At 44.9% G+C, this 15,458-nt stretch overlaps 1 protein-coding gene across 9 annotated transcripts in view; it reads left to right on the top strand.

The window, feature by feature from the left end:
• Positions 1 to 15,458, top strand: part of tcf7l2 (transcription factor 7 like 2) — a 90,222-nt gene that overhangs the window by 62,455 nt on the left and 12,309 nt on the right. For all 9 annotated transcript variants that reach the window (XM_054599553.1, XM_054599552.1, XM_054599551.1 and 6 more), the window contains 3 exons: positions 10,239 to 10,371; positions 12,932 to 13,034; positions 14,037 to 14,123. In XM_054599553.1, coding sequence (XP_054455528.1) covers positions 10,239 to 10,371; positions 12,932 to 13,034; positions 14,037 to 14,123 — 323 coding nt within the window. The remainder of the gene's footprint in view (positions 1 to 10,238; positions 10,372 to 12,931; positions 13,035 to 14,036; positions 14,124 to 15,458) is intronic.

Here is a 15,458-nt window from a genome sequence, read left to right as displayed (position 1 = left end):
TATCCATTTATTGGTATTTTTGCTATTGTTTTAACTGCTGTTGTTGGCTTGTTGTGCGGCAGGTTTGACTTTGGAGTTGGGGCTCTTTTTTCGCCTCTCCGTCGTCTTTAGAGAGTTCAGGCAGGATAGTTGGAGGTGCAAAAAGCTGCACTACAGTGCCGGGCTCTTTTGGTGATAAATGTCTGCTTTTTGTCTTTTGTGTGGCTGTTTTTTATCTATGACTTTTTACATCAAAAATTGTGGCGACCGACGGGCAGGACCGAAAGGGGCAACGTGGCTGCGACACCACACACCCTTTGCCCCGGATCGGAATGCTTTCTCTAGCCCTTTTTTTACATTTTTATTCTGACACTTTTTCTACCCGGCATTTGTGTTTTTAGATTTTGTATTTAATTTAGTGTGACTTGCGGTGAATGGAGCGTGGCTAGTTTTGGGGATTAATGACATGACGAGAGACTCCCCGCTGCTTGAGTTTAGCCAAGTTAGGGCAACTCCTATAGACGACACTCCACTACCTTTATGTCTGCCAAGCCGCTGAATGAAAGCCTCTCTCTTTCGCTCCCTCTTTTTGTTGTTCTTTCAACTTATCAAAGAAAAAAAAAAAAAGAAAGAAAGAGATGGACACAAAAGAGCTTATTAGGTGGGGGGGGGGATATGAAGATGGGCGAATGGGGGAAAGAGGGAGTCCCGGTCAGACGCGGCGAAGAGGAGAGCAGCGCAGCGCAGCCTAAGTGTGCGTTTTGAATGCATGAGGGGGCTGAGAGGGAACAGCCAGCTCTGGACACCGTGGTCCTGCTCGCTCTGGGACCTGAAGGGCGGCCGTCCTAAGTCACTGCTCTCGCCCGGTCCTCCGGCCGCTCTCTTATCGGCTTAACCCATCGGGCGTTAGCGAGGGGCTGCCGTAGACGAGGTGCTGCCCCCCAGTGGATTAGTGGCTGACATGGTGGTGGGAGTCTGCTTGGAGTCTGTGCACTACCGCGAGTGCCAGCATGCTTGTTTTAACCAGGAACCGAGCAGCATCCCAAATACAGCTCTTTTAAATGGTAAGACTTTTCAACATTTTAATTACAGCTCTGCTTTATTTTCTGGTGCTTATTTGGCTTTAAATATAATGTTTTGATTGAATTTGTTCATGGTTATTTCTCTGGGCTTCGTTTGGCAATTTATAACACTTATGTTGCTAAGTGACAGATTGACAATTTGGATAATGAAAGGCAGTGTTTGATTGCTTTGTCCTGACAGCCTGACAGGGGTGCATTATTCTAACACATCAAACTAAATATTATTATTGTCCATTGTATGGTTTAAACACTATTATATTAAATCTAATTGATAAATACCATTATTTATATTGAAGCAGTTTCAAATATTTTATGTTGTATTGACATCTATATTCAAGGAATTTTGATCGCATTTGCTATTTGTATGCTTTATTTAACATTAACAAATCTGGTTTAAATATTTTTTGTAGTTCATATCTTAAATCTTTTAGTGTCTGTAATTTTTTATAAAATCAGATTTTTGTAAATGACATTATTATACAGTAATTATTATAGTGCATGCTAAAGCCTTAGTTTAGACTTAGTTTAGCTAAAATGGTATTTTCTCACTACGTTTTTATTCTGCATTGTTCAAATTTATCTGTGAAAATAATGAATTTGTAAAGGTCATAGGCCGTTCCGTTTCCTTGTTTTGTAAAAGTTTTTGTTCTTCCTTTTTTTTTTTGTATTGCACACTTTTTGGTCTCGTGCGAACATCCCAGACAGTGGAGTGGAATAGAGTATTTTTTTCTCCCCCCCTGTGCTCTCTTGTGTTGTCGCGTTGATGCCATTGTCGCCGGGTGATTGGGAGCTGTCCATCACTTGCTGGTGAACTGGCAGTTTACTTAAGAAAGTACACGTGGGACAAAAGGAGATGGCAGGAGTGTGGCAGGCCGGCTGAATAGAGGGAGGGCAGGCAATTAGCCACCGCCTTGTCGGAGCTCTTTTACTTGTCAAGCTGGAGCCGCGACGCTATTGTCCAAGCTGTGTAAAGGACATTCCCAGGGCTTTGTTTTGGCTTTAAGGGCCTCAGGACTGCCTGCTGCAGGCCAGGGGAAGAGCAGGGTCCTAACAGTGACAGAGAGGCTGAACTAGTGCAGGAGAAAAAGAAAGGAACACCGTATTAAGAGAAAAGTCTCTGTAATTTTTTTTGTTGTTTCTATTGCCAGCTTTTATAATGCATTAATACTGCTGGAAAACATTAATCGTTTTGTTTTATTGGCCTCTCACATTTAAAGATATTTTTAATTTGTTTACAACATTTCTTAATTCCCTTAGATGAGTTATTTTTTCTTTAGTATTTTTCTTCTTCAATAACCTTCATCAGGTTATATTAAAAATATATTAAATGTTACTGTGCTTAGATGGTAATATTTTCTTTCTATAAATATTTAATTTGTCATGGTAATTAGTCAGATTTGTGTTGTTTGAGGTTATAAAAGGTAATAAACGGATGACACATCTTGTTAATTAGACAATGCAAAAAAAAAAAAAAAAAAAGATCCTTACGTTTAGAAACAGTTTATTCTGTCGGCAGAAATCCTCAGATAAAAAATACAATTTCTTTATCTGAGGAGGTTTTTTTTCTGATCCTGTATGTAGCATCTAGATAATATTTCCCTAATATTAAACGTTAATGTGGGAACACATCTTTTCTCTGAGCCATCCCGAGATATTTTATTGACCCACATTTTTTTAAAAACAACGCGGCAGATTTTAAGGAACACAAAATCCCAAATCAAAACTCCTGAGTTTGATGGAATCTCCTTTAATGCACCTTGTCTGTGTGTGTGTGTGTGTGTGTGTGTGTGTGTGTGTGTGTGTGTGTGTGTGTGTGTGCTCTGATGTCAAACAGATCTCTTGAATTTCTTTGCGCTTGTTGAAAGGAAGTCTTGACCATGCGAAGCTTATCATGTGACTTAAGTATCGGAAAAAGAATAATGGAGTTGAAGGTGAAATAGTTGCGAGAGAAGGAGGGAATCGGGTGAGGAGGGCAGTGGGGGGGGGGCTCAGGGGGCCTTGTTCACATGAACCTTGAATAGAGACTGAGTCTACGGGTGGGGGTGGGGGGGGGGGGAATTTAAAGGATTGCAAAAGAAAGGTGCCACGTCCGTGTCAGAGTGAAGACTTTCTCCCCCTCTCCTTGGTCCCCCCCTTCAGGAAAGTGAGTATGAAGAGGGGACTGTCAGCATCACACAGATAAAGTGACTGTTGGCCACACTTTGCTGAGCCTGCCCTCCCTTTGTGGATGTTGTTGTGTCTTGTTCCTTTTTTTTTCTTCTCCCCTTCTATCTCTCTCCCTCTCCTGCTCTCTCGTCTTTGTCTCGATCTCTCGCCTTGCTCGCTTTACCTTGTAGCCAAAGCTTTTCAAGCTGCCAGTTCGTCTCTGGGCATCCTGGAGGCACAGCAGAGCCCACACACATACACACACATACTCTAAGAAACACATACACAGGCCCAACGTACAGCAGGGATTTGGGTAATAACAGATTTTTGTGTGTGTGTGTGTTGAGTATTTTTTTTTTTTTATTGGAGATTTGCTAGTGGGAAGACTGCTGCAGTGCTGAGAAATCTGCTCACAGTAATTTTTCCTTCTCTCTGTCCACATTCTGGCTTCTTGTGCTTTCTTGTCACCGCCATCAAAACTTTCACTGAGAAGAAGAGGAGACTACAAAGCTTCTGAGTGACGGATATTTTTTTTCTAAGGATGGATGTGGGTGGCATGGGGAGGATTGTGGTGACTGTGTGTTAAAGGGGGAAACTAGGCCTCAGACCTTGAACCTGCTTTAGACGCCTCAAGAGATTCACACTCTCTTTTGTCAGTACCTGAGGGGGAACAATGTTCAGCCGGCCACGGCACCAAGTGCAAAGACGGGGGGGACGATAAACACACGTGCACACGCGCCACACATGCCTTAGCAACACACTTGCACACAGTGGAGGAAGGAGCACAGGCAGGAAAAAAACAGACAAAGAAGGAGAAGTGGAGGAGAGAAGCGTCCAAGAGAAGCAAGAGGGCTTCTCCCCCGGTGTAGAGAGGGAGGGAAGGAGGAGCTGGGGGGGCCAGGTGGAAGGAGGAGGAGACGGGGGCGGGGGTGGGACCGAGGGGGTCATGTACCCGCGGGATGGAGCTTCAGCCGGGCCGGAGGAGACGGGAGCCAAGGCAGGAGTCCTGGGCCCGGGGCTCTCTCTCCTCCAGCAGGTGGGCTGCTGGCACCTCAATCTGAGCAGCTGGGTGAGTAACGCAGAACCACTCCCCTGCTTCTTCACTGTCTCTTCAAGTCTTTTAGAATTATTATGATAGGTTGTTGTTGTTGTTGTTGTTGTTGTTGTTGTTGTGGTTGTTATGGTGGTGGTGCAGGTTGGTAGTAAGTTGGCGAGGTGAAGGGGGGGGGGGGGGGTGATATTTGGGTGGAGAGTCATGGCCATCTGATTTTTTTTTTTTTAAGGGTGTTTAAAATGTGCTGCCATAGAGTAAACTTTTGTGCTTAGCTTTTTGTGTGATGATTATTATATCACATATGCATGCAAATATGCTCAAACAATGGACTGATGCTCCACAGACTTTAGTAATTGACACACACTTAAAAGAAAAAAAAATCCAACAAAATGTTATCAATAATCTTAGATTGAGGCCTGAATAATAAATGTTCTAAACAGTGTCTCTAAGTTAATTAAAAAAAGTACATTTTCAGAAATACGGTTCCCTCAAGAGGAATATTATTTATTTGACAAAAACATTATTTGATCAAGCTCATGTCTTAACCATGAAATGTAAATTAAGATTTCAATAACCTCACAGATTAACATATCCCTTTGTCAATGTTGCCATCCAATTCAAATTCTTAATTGCCCGGGCTTTCAACTGCAATTCTGAGGGGCTGATTGCATTTCAAAAGGCAGAATTCAGTCTGGCTCTTAACACTGTGATACAATATCACCTCTTAGAGGAGCCCCCTTTAACTCAGGTATGAGAGCTCAAGAGGCTGTTTACATTGAAAAGGGAAAGCTTTAACACACGTGTGTCTAAGAGGCGATTTGTCTTCACAGAACACAACAGTTCTACCAAATACCACTTCATATTTAAGCTATTTGTGCGCAGCTTTATTTGTCTGTGACATATCAGAACATGTCCTTTCTGTGATTCCATTTGATGTGCCGACTATCAAAGATGGGAAGCAAAAATAAATGGTGACGAACGACTTGAGTGCTAGCGAAGAGAGCAGGAGGAAGGGGAGCAAAGGCTCTGGCCCACATAATATTTTTGTTCAGCGCTCTGATCAAGCAGTCGGCGTGTCACTGCAGCAAAGTGAATAGATTAACTTTTAAATATACTGTGGTCTCGGGAGCCCCTTGCCCTCGGAGACGCATCTTCTCTGCGAGAGAAAACTGATCAACACCTCCATATCTGCTTTTTAAATCCTTTTTGCTCCCCCTCTACAATTCCCAGGTTCTTAATATTGTGGAGAAATTCTCTCTCTCTCTCTCTCTCTCTCTCTCTCTCTCTCCAGTGATTAACCAAGAAATATTATTTCTGAACTGTAGCAGGGTTTTTTTTAATCAGCGCGGTATGCTTGAGGATCGTGGCTCAGATAAGCCTTTAATATGTCAGAGCATTTCATATTCCATTGCCGTTAATCTCCAAGTATTCCTTTTAGATTGTCTGCTTGAATCTAAAGGATTGATTTGACTGAGTGCTACCAGGGTGTAATGTGCGTGTGCGGCACTGTGTGTGTGTGTGTGTGTGTGTGTGTGTGTGTGTGTGTGTGTGTGTGTGTGTGTGTGTGTGTGTGTGTGTGTGTGTGTGTGTGTGTACAAATGATGAAGATCTTTAGCCTGGAGGGGGCACTCTATACCTCCCAAAGGAAAACAGCAGTCATATGTGTGTAAACAGATTTCAACATGACGACATTGAACGATACCAGATGATCCATTAGATTGGTGGCAGCATACTTTTAACTTTTTCTCACATGAAATCGTGCCCACATACTCGCGCACATAACTCTTACTTGACACTTTCCTCGGCTCCACAGTTTTGCTGTTGTGTTAGTGTGTGTGTGTGTGTGTGTTTGTGCATGGTGTCACTTCATGTTCCTTGGACGTGGGCCACTTGCACGCTCTGGGAGAGGCTCAGGGCGCTCTGGCAGCAGCTTTTTTTTTTTTTTTTTTTTTTTTTTTTTTTTTTGCTTGCTTGCTTGCTTTGGAATTTGGAGGCCTGAGAGGACCCCAATCCATCACGGCACTGTCATCCCTGCGTCTCCTCTCTTCCTGGCCTCCCCCCTTTTCCCTGCCCCGGCCTCACTACAGCTCATTAGCGCCCCGCAAGCTGTTGTGACAACTCATCATATCATGACACAAAGCAGAGAGACGGAGGCTCAAGCCCCCATGCCCGAACACCCCTCTGGGCCCCGCAAGGTCACCACCTTCACATTTAGGGCTCAAATTGGCCCTGTGAGGTGCCACCAGGCGGAAATGCAAGGCCAACAGCTTTTTCCTGTCCGTCCTCCACCTCTCTGTCTCCCCCTCCCTTTGTCTCACTCCGTCCTGCTGTCACACTTTCTCACCCCCTTCTGCCTTCTCCTGTACCCCCCCCTCTCTTTTTTCCCCTGTGGTCCAACTTGAAGCAGCAGATTCATTTGTCTACTTCCAAAAGGCTCTTTTCACACGATGGCGCAACAGCATTAGTCACCAGCTCGCATAGGAAATATTTCACAGTGGAGACAGCGTTGTGGTCGTTCCAGCACTGCGGCTTTTGAAATGAGTTGTAACACTTGAGGATTAACTTTATTTATATCTTTTAAATGTGGCGGTTTATAGTCATTAATGGCTAGTAGATTGTAGAGGAGCACCATAGTGAATAGAGTGTGATCACAATGACACAAAATTAAAACATATTCAGGCATAAGAGCATCTTTGAGCATGTGAGCCGTGCAGCTGGAAACAGAAGAATAGAATAGAATAAACAGAGCCATGGCAATATCAATAACGTAACCAGAGGCGGCAAACCACTGCTTCTGTTTGTGTCTGCTGTACTTGTGCGCTGCCTGCACTTCACAGCATTGGCCTTTTCTCAGCAGCAGGCGCTGTATGTGTCCTGGACGAGGAAAGAGTCAATGTGCTCATTGATGTTCGTACAAGAGTGCGCTTCAAAATTTTCCTGCGAGGTCTTTTGAAAGCCAAATCTCTTTTTTTGAGGCTTGAGAAAACCTGGTTTTTCATGACTGCAGAGCAGGGCGTTTGTTTGTCTTCTGCTATATTTGTTTATTGTAATGACGGAGGTTGGTGGGAAGGATGCAAGTCAGCGGGGGTGTAGGGGCAGGAAGTGTTCTTTCTTTTCCCCTGGCTTTTGTTGAGCAGGGAGAGTAAAGCCTCCCACGTTGCCTGCTTTTGTTTTCTCGCCGCTCTCTGGGCGCCGTGCGGCTGAAGCACCCAGCAGCCTGCCAGACGAGTCCTGGGCTCGTATTGTCCCGCGGTGGCCACAGGGCAGGTGCCGGGCCTCCTTTCCGCAGGGACCACCGGGCTGCTGCTTTTGACGTCAGCCGGGCAGACAAAGTGGTCGCTACTGCGTTTGTGATGATCGCATAATATGTAGAGTGAGCAGGTGAGCTGAGGGAAGACATCAGACCACAAGAAGTCCAACATCAGCTGACTGATATATATATATATATATATATATATATATATATATATATATATATATATGTGTTTGGTTGAGTTTGACTGATCAGTAGAAGGAAAGACACCTAAAGGAAAGTAAAAAGGGGGTGACTATTTGTTGGAAAGCATCAAAAGCCACCAATATACTTTCTTGTTTTCACATCCAGCCACCGTCTGTAGTGGAGTGAGCCGACTGGAGGCCTCAGTCAGGGCAGCTTTTTTTTTTTTTTTTTGTTTGGGGGAGAAAAAGAGCACACTCTTATACCACAAGTGACTATAATGTAAATCGTCTGGCTTCTAGCTCGCTCTCTCTCTCTCTCTCTCTCTCTCTCTCTCTCCGTCTCTCTCCGTGTCCACACACACACACACACACACACACACACACACACACACACACACACACACACACACACACCCACCCTCTCTAACACCCTCTGTCTAAATGTGGACTCAGTGGATGGGCATTTTGAACCGTCTTCTCAATGGGCCGGGGCCCCTGGACAAAAGAACTCATTTAAATGGCCACTAAAGCTTTTCAGCACCAAGAGATGAAGAATTGACAACATTCTTTCACATCATTACCCCAAGGGAGGAGCAGGGAGTCGTGAAGGAGGAGGTTAGGAGGTGCGATATAGGAGGCGGGGGGGGGGGGGGGGCGACGACAAGAGGGTGGGAGGCCGAGCCGGACTCATCAGCTGCATTTGGCAGCTGTCATAACCCCCATCCTGATTGTTTTTTCTACCAGTTTATTCTTTTTCATCCCCACTACTCTAGATGTGCAGATCAGATCAGGAGCCCCTACGCAACGAGGAGGGCCTCGGTTTGTGTTTCTTTTTTAACGAATCCCACTCCACCTACCCCCCGACACACAAACACATATACACACACACACACACACACACACGCACACACACACCCCCCCAACCCCTCTCTGCTTCTCTTCTCCATAGCCTTTTCAGCTCAGGGCTGTGAATGAGTCCCAGGAGTCTCTCTGCCTCCCTGGAGTTCTGCTGGGGTTCATTAATCTTTCATTGGGACCATGGCAATAGGGAATGCCCCCCCCCCCCCCACACTCCTCCCATTCTCCACTCCCCCACCACTGCCACTACAGAATAGAAGTGTAGACGGCCAGCCACGTACGGACCATGCAGATGGACAGCTTTAACTACCCAGTGAAATTTGACTACGAGAATGGACTGTTTGTGTATTGAGCTCTTGCAGGGGGCCCAATATTAACTTTGGCCTCTTACAGACCGGGCAGATGATTAGCTAGCAGCATTAAGTTCTGCCTCGCATTTGTCTCGCCCTGGGCCGGCAGCTTTGCATCTGTATTGTCAATGATGCGTCGGCCAACTGAGAGTCATTTGTATGTATGCCCCTCTGCCAACATCTAGTCCCATTAATGTTTTTCAAAGTCTTTTGGAAATGTGCCACAGTGGAACGCTTTTTTTTTTTCTTTCTTGCATGGGTTAAAGTCGCTAATGAGGGTGTGTGGCCTACGAGAGCACACACACACACATATGTACACACACACACAAGAAGCTCTCCTCTCCTCTCCTCTCCTCTCCCCCTGAACATATCATCCATGTTATGATAAGCCTGATTAGTGCTGCTTCTTTGACTGCTGAGGGCAGGATGAGGATGTGTGGGTAAAGAGGCGAGAGCAGCCTCCTCCAGCAGCCTAATCTACAGCAGAGCTCTAATCTGGTTATCTTGTGGTCGGGGGACTGTGTGTGTATTAGTGTCTGTCTCAGCCAGGCCTGATGAGAGGGGCTGAGCTCCGGTTAACGCAGGGGCCCACGGCAGCACACCCCAAAGCTCCACTGTAATCTTTGGGTAATTGAAAAAAAAAAGGGGCCTGCACCACTTAGGAGCACAAAGAGAAGATTACATAGCTAAAACTAATTTGGCAAAAATGCAGAAATGGATTTTCAGCCCCACCTTCCTCTATCCGAAAAACCCTTTTATTACAATACACCCCTACCCTCCGTGAACCGGGGGGCCCTGGGGGAGTAGATGTGGGAAGGGGGGAGCGAGGGAGAGGGGAGACCAGGAGGAGGCTCGAGAGCACGGAGGAGGAGGAGGAGGAGGAGGAGAGGCAAGCGGAGCGCCGACTGCAGCCGCTAATGACTGTGGATTTACACGCGCTGCCTTGATTTTGTGGTTTACAGATGATCGATTACTTGACTGCAACCGTGGTTAAAAAGTGCCTCATCACACACCAGACCGAAATGTGAACTGGCAACCCCCCAAAGCCTCTTAGATTGTGTTACAGAATTCCATGGTGACACCACAGAAGTGTTTTTAATTACAAACCACACTATTTTCACTGTGGTTTGGCGGTTTGGCACCTCGAGAGTACCGTGAATTTGATGGCTCTTCTTCCGAGAGAGCCTTCAGCCAAAAGTTGTAATTCTCTAGCAGGCGCCTTCGAGCTCTAACCTCGAACCCAAATATTAACACTCTGCTCTCTTTTTCTTTCCCCTTTCTGTCTCTATCATTGTCCATCTATATCTCTCTCTCCCTTCCTCTTTCTCTCAGTCTAATAAGGTTCCAGTGGTACAGCACCCTCACCATGTGCACCCTCTCACACCTCTGATCACCTACAGCAATGAGCACTTCACACCGGGGAACCCCCCACCTCACCTACAGACAGACGTGGATCCCAAAACAGGTATTTTTTTCCACTGCATGCATGCATGTTTGACTGCTGTGTATTTTTTTAAAATTTAAAGTCAGCAACATGCTTTTTGATTCCTGCTAAAAACACCTTTTAAGAAAACACTACAGTGTGTATTAAAGGCGTCAGGATGAAACTTCTGAACACCCATATACGTTTCAAGAAGTTGAGAAAAGCCACTGAAGCAGCTCCACTCAGCTCTTAAAAAGTGTTTGCACCCATGGGTGTGTAAATGTTTTATTATGCCCTGCCAACGTGGTTCACATATACAGGAGTCTGTTTGTCTTGATGGCGTCAGTCTGTCTGTCTGTCAGTCTGTTGGCACATTCTTGTAAAAACAATTCAAGATTGAAAGATAATTCAATTGTCATATTTATATTAAAGGTATTCTATAAAGTAGGCTGTCTTGTTTAAACTACAATCCTATTCAATATTGATACCACCCATGTTTTATGTCCATTTATTGCTTATTTAATGACCTCAGAAACAGAAATAACTAGGACTGTTTACAAGCAGCGATAGGTAAAGTGGAGAAAAAGTCACAGTCAGCTTTAGTACCTCTTGTTGACATCTTCTGCTCTCATCTGTTACTGTTTGATTTGTCTATCACGCTCATTAACGTTGTTCGGCCTCAGTGGAAAGTGGCCCTTACATTCGAGAACAACAACCTGAACAGTGGCTCATAAACCACCTCGTAAAACATGGAATTCAGCGAACCACCAGGACTGCTCATTTGCCAAGACTCCAAACAAGACAGCCACTGTAGTTGGAGGTCCTCACATCTAAATACCAGAGTTCTCACGACTGTCTTTTTTGGAATGAAGTCTTCAACTTAGTGTGAAAAAATACTCAAAATGACAGACGTGACCCGAGCACTTGGATTTATACAGGTTTTTGGTGATCAACTGTCCACATTTAGCTGTCAGATTCTGCCCACACATCTCTCCCACAACCTTTCAGCACACATTTTTTAGGCAATTCCATTCAGCGCTTCATTTTTTTTTTCAGCCAATCCTTTCAGGTTAATGCTTTTTCATTGCGAGGAATAATTTCATTATTTTCCAGTGGTCTCTGGTGGATTCAGTCAATGTTTTAGGTAATAATGTTCCCTTATTATGATGGTCCTTACAAAGGGGAAATAATGTGCCAGCTGCTGTTTAATGTAGTGCTTAATAGGGCTGCTTAATTTGGCTCAGTGTTTAATTAATTAATGAGCTATATTAGGTCTTCAGCGCTGGGTGGCGATGGGATAATGTTTGAAAGGCTTTCCTTTTTAATGGAATTAGCTTTTGTTACAGCGGTACTCCAAGAAAAAAGTTTTCCGTTTAGACACAAAATGCTGCGTAGCACATTGTCCATCAGTAACAGAATCCCCCTGAAAAAGTCAGTTCCTGGATAACCTGGATCAGCTGCAGAGTCTGGGTGTAACCACCAACACCGGCCAAGTTCTAATCTATGAAGCTCTATCTGGCTCGACTTCGGCCGTGTTGGCACTGGTCAAAAATATCAGCAACAACAGCTGCACGGGCGAGCCAGCTGTGCGAAAGAAACGCACATCAGCCAAAATGGAAGTCCCCCTACTTCCTGAGCGCACACACACCTCCCTGCTGTGCTTCTACACATGTCTAGTGTTCCCTGTTTTAAGATTGCCATGAGAGAGAAAGTTATTTTTACACCCGGCTGTGTACGACACCTTTTCAAGGCGTTTGTTCAGGGCAGCTTGTAGATGCTATCAGCTGCCACAGCAAGCGAAAGGCTGATTCCTACAGTGCGAGCTGTCCTTAAAAATTGGACATCTTTGTCACCGTTGGTGTGTTGGGGATAACAAAAGTCTGTACTGTTTTATGTTAAATCTGAGGATCAGTTGGGAAGAATGGAGCCCAACAAACCAATACATACCCTCACAATATCATTATCTGTCTCAAAACGTATAGATATTGAAGTTGTCAACGCTAATATGAGTCAAAAGCAAAGATAGTCAAATTGATGCTGATTTCCAGCTCATAATCTTTTAACAGTTGCATCATTCTAATATTGGCTTTTTCATGTTTAATATCAGGTAAAATCCATTTCCATCAAACCTGTGTGTCGGTGTAAATCAGCCCGACTCCACCTGGAGCTCTGTATTAGCGGCTCTCTGATCACAGAGAAGGCTTTAATTATAGTGTTGTGTTTTGTTAACTTCTAAACCTCAGTCATTTCATATAATTAATCTTCTGAATCAGTAGACAAATGTGACAAGAAGAATCGTGTTGGTATTCTCTCCTCACCTCTCTCCCCTCTGCCTCTCCCAACACATTGTGCCACCGCCGCCGCCTCAAAGGCCTTTGATCAGGAAGTGTGATTTAGCACTGTGTACATGCGAGCAACAAGCCCTCTTCCTCCTCCTCATCCTCCCATCTGCAACCCGTGTGATGTGTACCTCGTTCAGATGTGAAGCTCTCGACAAAGAATGAATTCAGCACTGACAAAGATTTGTTTCTCTCTCTCTCTCTCTGTCATCATCTTGTCTGTCCACCTCCTCCCTGCTCCTGTCATCCTCTTTCTTCCACAGGAATCCCAAGGCCTCCACATCCTCCAGATATATCTCCTTATTACCCACTGTCACCCGGCGCTGTCGGCCAGATCCCCCACCCGTTAGGATGGCTAGTACCACAGTAAGCACAATCCTTTATTTATTACTCTTTCTACTGCATTCTCACATGAGTTGTGTAAAAAAAAAAAAAAAAAAAAAAAAAAGGCTTGAAACACCCACATATTGTCATGATTAACAAGCTGCGTATCAAGCCAAATCATTCTAGAAAGAAAAAACAAACAATAGTAGCAGAATGTTCTTCTTTATGTACACAAAGTAAATTATGTAGGCTGTCTCTGTCTCCTCTTGGGTCTATTCTCTGTGTTTAAGGTCTCTAAAACTCAAAATTGATCCCTTAACTTTCCGACACGCTCACTTTTGGACCATAGCAGCCCGTTTTCAGCTTCCTCAGGCCCTCACCAACCTCAACTCGCCTCTTTGTGGCAAATACTATTTTGCATGTCTCTGTATGGTCCTATTAGTGTAATGAACCGTGATTGCCCGTATTTTACCCACAATTCCACACGGGGGCTCTCCCCTGGTAACTCTTGTCAACACTTGTTAATATGACAAAAGGCTACAAATTAAGCTCTGTTAATTTAATGTTTTCTCACCGCGATCTAAATACCGAGAGAGGCCCCGAGCACAGCCATGGCGCCCTTTGATTTGCTGCACTTTATTTTGGTATAAATTTACATTCATTATTGTTTGTCTTTGGATGTGTAGACCTCAATTAGCGTGATGGCTCCATTAAAGAGACCCGCGCTTCGTCTTTAATTATCACAACAAAACACCTAGTTCCAGCTTGGGGAGGAACAGGGCCCCACTCTGTCGACACCGAGCGAAGGGTTATGAAATTTAATTAGCCATTGCTATCAAGATTTGTGGCATTCAAATTGTTCAGAGTTTTCCTCCCTTTGATCTGCGCTCTGCAATCCCCTAGATTTTTGTCCTGATCAAATGAGAATAAAGAGGCCCACGGTGGGGAGAGGAGAGAGACAGAGGGCTTTAACTTCTCCTCTTCCATCAACCCTGTTCCTTTACCTTTTTTTTTTTCCTTTCTTCTTTTCTTCCCCCTTCCCAGGCAAGGTCAACCTGTTTATCCAATCACAACAGGAGGTTTCAGACACCCCTACCCAACTGCGCTCACTGTCAACGCATCCATGTCAAGGTGAGTTGAGACCTAGGAACAACACACACACACACACACACACACACACACACACACACACACACACACACACACACACACACACACACACACACACACACACACACACAGTCTCTCACTTACTCCTACCTTTAGTCGTGCGTCTGTGTGTGTTTGTGTTGGCTGTGAGGGCAATGCACAAGCAACACACATGCACACGCTCGCATTCAGAGACGGTGAGCAGCAACTTCTCCCTTAAGGAGAGCTCACACTCCTCATCTCTGTGTTCAAAAGGCCAATTCTCTAGTGTGGGGCTCCAGCTAGCATGCTCAAATATTAATTATATTTATCATTTTCTAATGAGGCCCCTGAAGAACATTTACCCCCACTGCATGTCAGGCAGATCTGAAATGAGCTGGGGCATGTCCATGCTGTGAGTTTGAGCTGCCAGACAGATAAACAAACACAGCCACACTTTGATGGGGGACTAGATGATATAAGCCGTGGCCTGACACTTGGCTAGCGCTTTGGTCCAGCCCATTAGGGTCCAGCTCAAGTGCTGCTGTGGACATTGGTGCACCCAGGGGGGGTATGTGTATGTGTTGCCATCTTGTATACATGTGTGTGTTTGTCGGTTGGTGTTAAACTACTTACTGTTCCCTTGAGGGACATGTGTCCTCTATATTGTGTGGAAAGCGAAAATAATTAATTTTAGATGACTAAAAGCCCTAAGAAAGCAACAATACAAAAACAAACAGCTTGCCACTCCACTCCCTCCTCCTCCTCCTCCTCCTCCTCCTCCTCCTCCTCCTCCTCCTCCTCCTCCTCTCTACACGCCCTTGCAGCAGGGGACTATGGGCCGGGCTGGTTTAGAGTCTAGGGATGAGGCCAAGCTTCAGTTTAATTACAGCCTGATTGGAAAAGCAGGTCCTGAGGGCGGCCTGTTTAGACGTCTGTGACATTGATGGATCATGTAGATGCAGAGAGGGAGGAGACGCAAGGGGGACCGCCATTTTTTTTAAAGCACAGCCCTGAGAATAAGGGAAAGTTGATTTTGTAAGATCACACAGTTTATTTTTTTTTGCTGTTAAACTGTCCCTTTAGTCATTCAAATATAACTATATATTTGCATCAAATGTTACATTTGAACCCTTTCTGGAGATTGGTGTCTGGATCAGAGTCACATTCGCCCCTCCCAGTCCTTCCAGAGAAAGTCTCAGGTGCAATGGGTCAGACAAAGGGGTTTGTCCAGACATTGGCATCTGGCAGCAGTACCCAGCCAACCTGGGCTTTAAGTGACTGCTAATTTGGTCCCTTAATGACAGCCTCTACATTGTGATCATCTTATTTCCAGTG

This window comes from Anoplopoma fimbria, chromosome 5 (assembly GCF_027596085.1).
Source record: "Anoplopoma fimbria isolate UVic2021 breed Golden Eagle Sablefish chromosome 5, Afim_UVic_2022, whole genome shotgun sequence".
NCBI classification, from domain to species: Eukaryota; Metazoa; Chordata; class Actinopteri; order Perciformes; family Anoplopomatidae; genus Anoplopoma; species Anoplopoma fimbria.
This window is presented reverse-complemented; position numbering and strand designations above follow the sequence as displayed.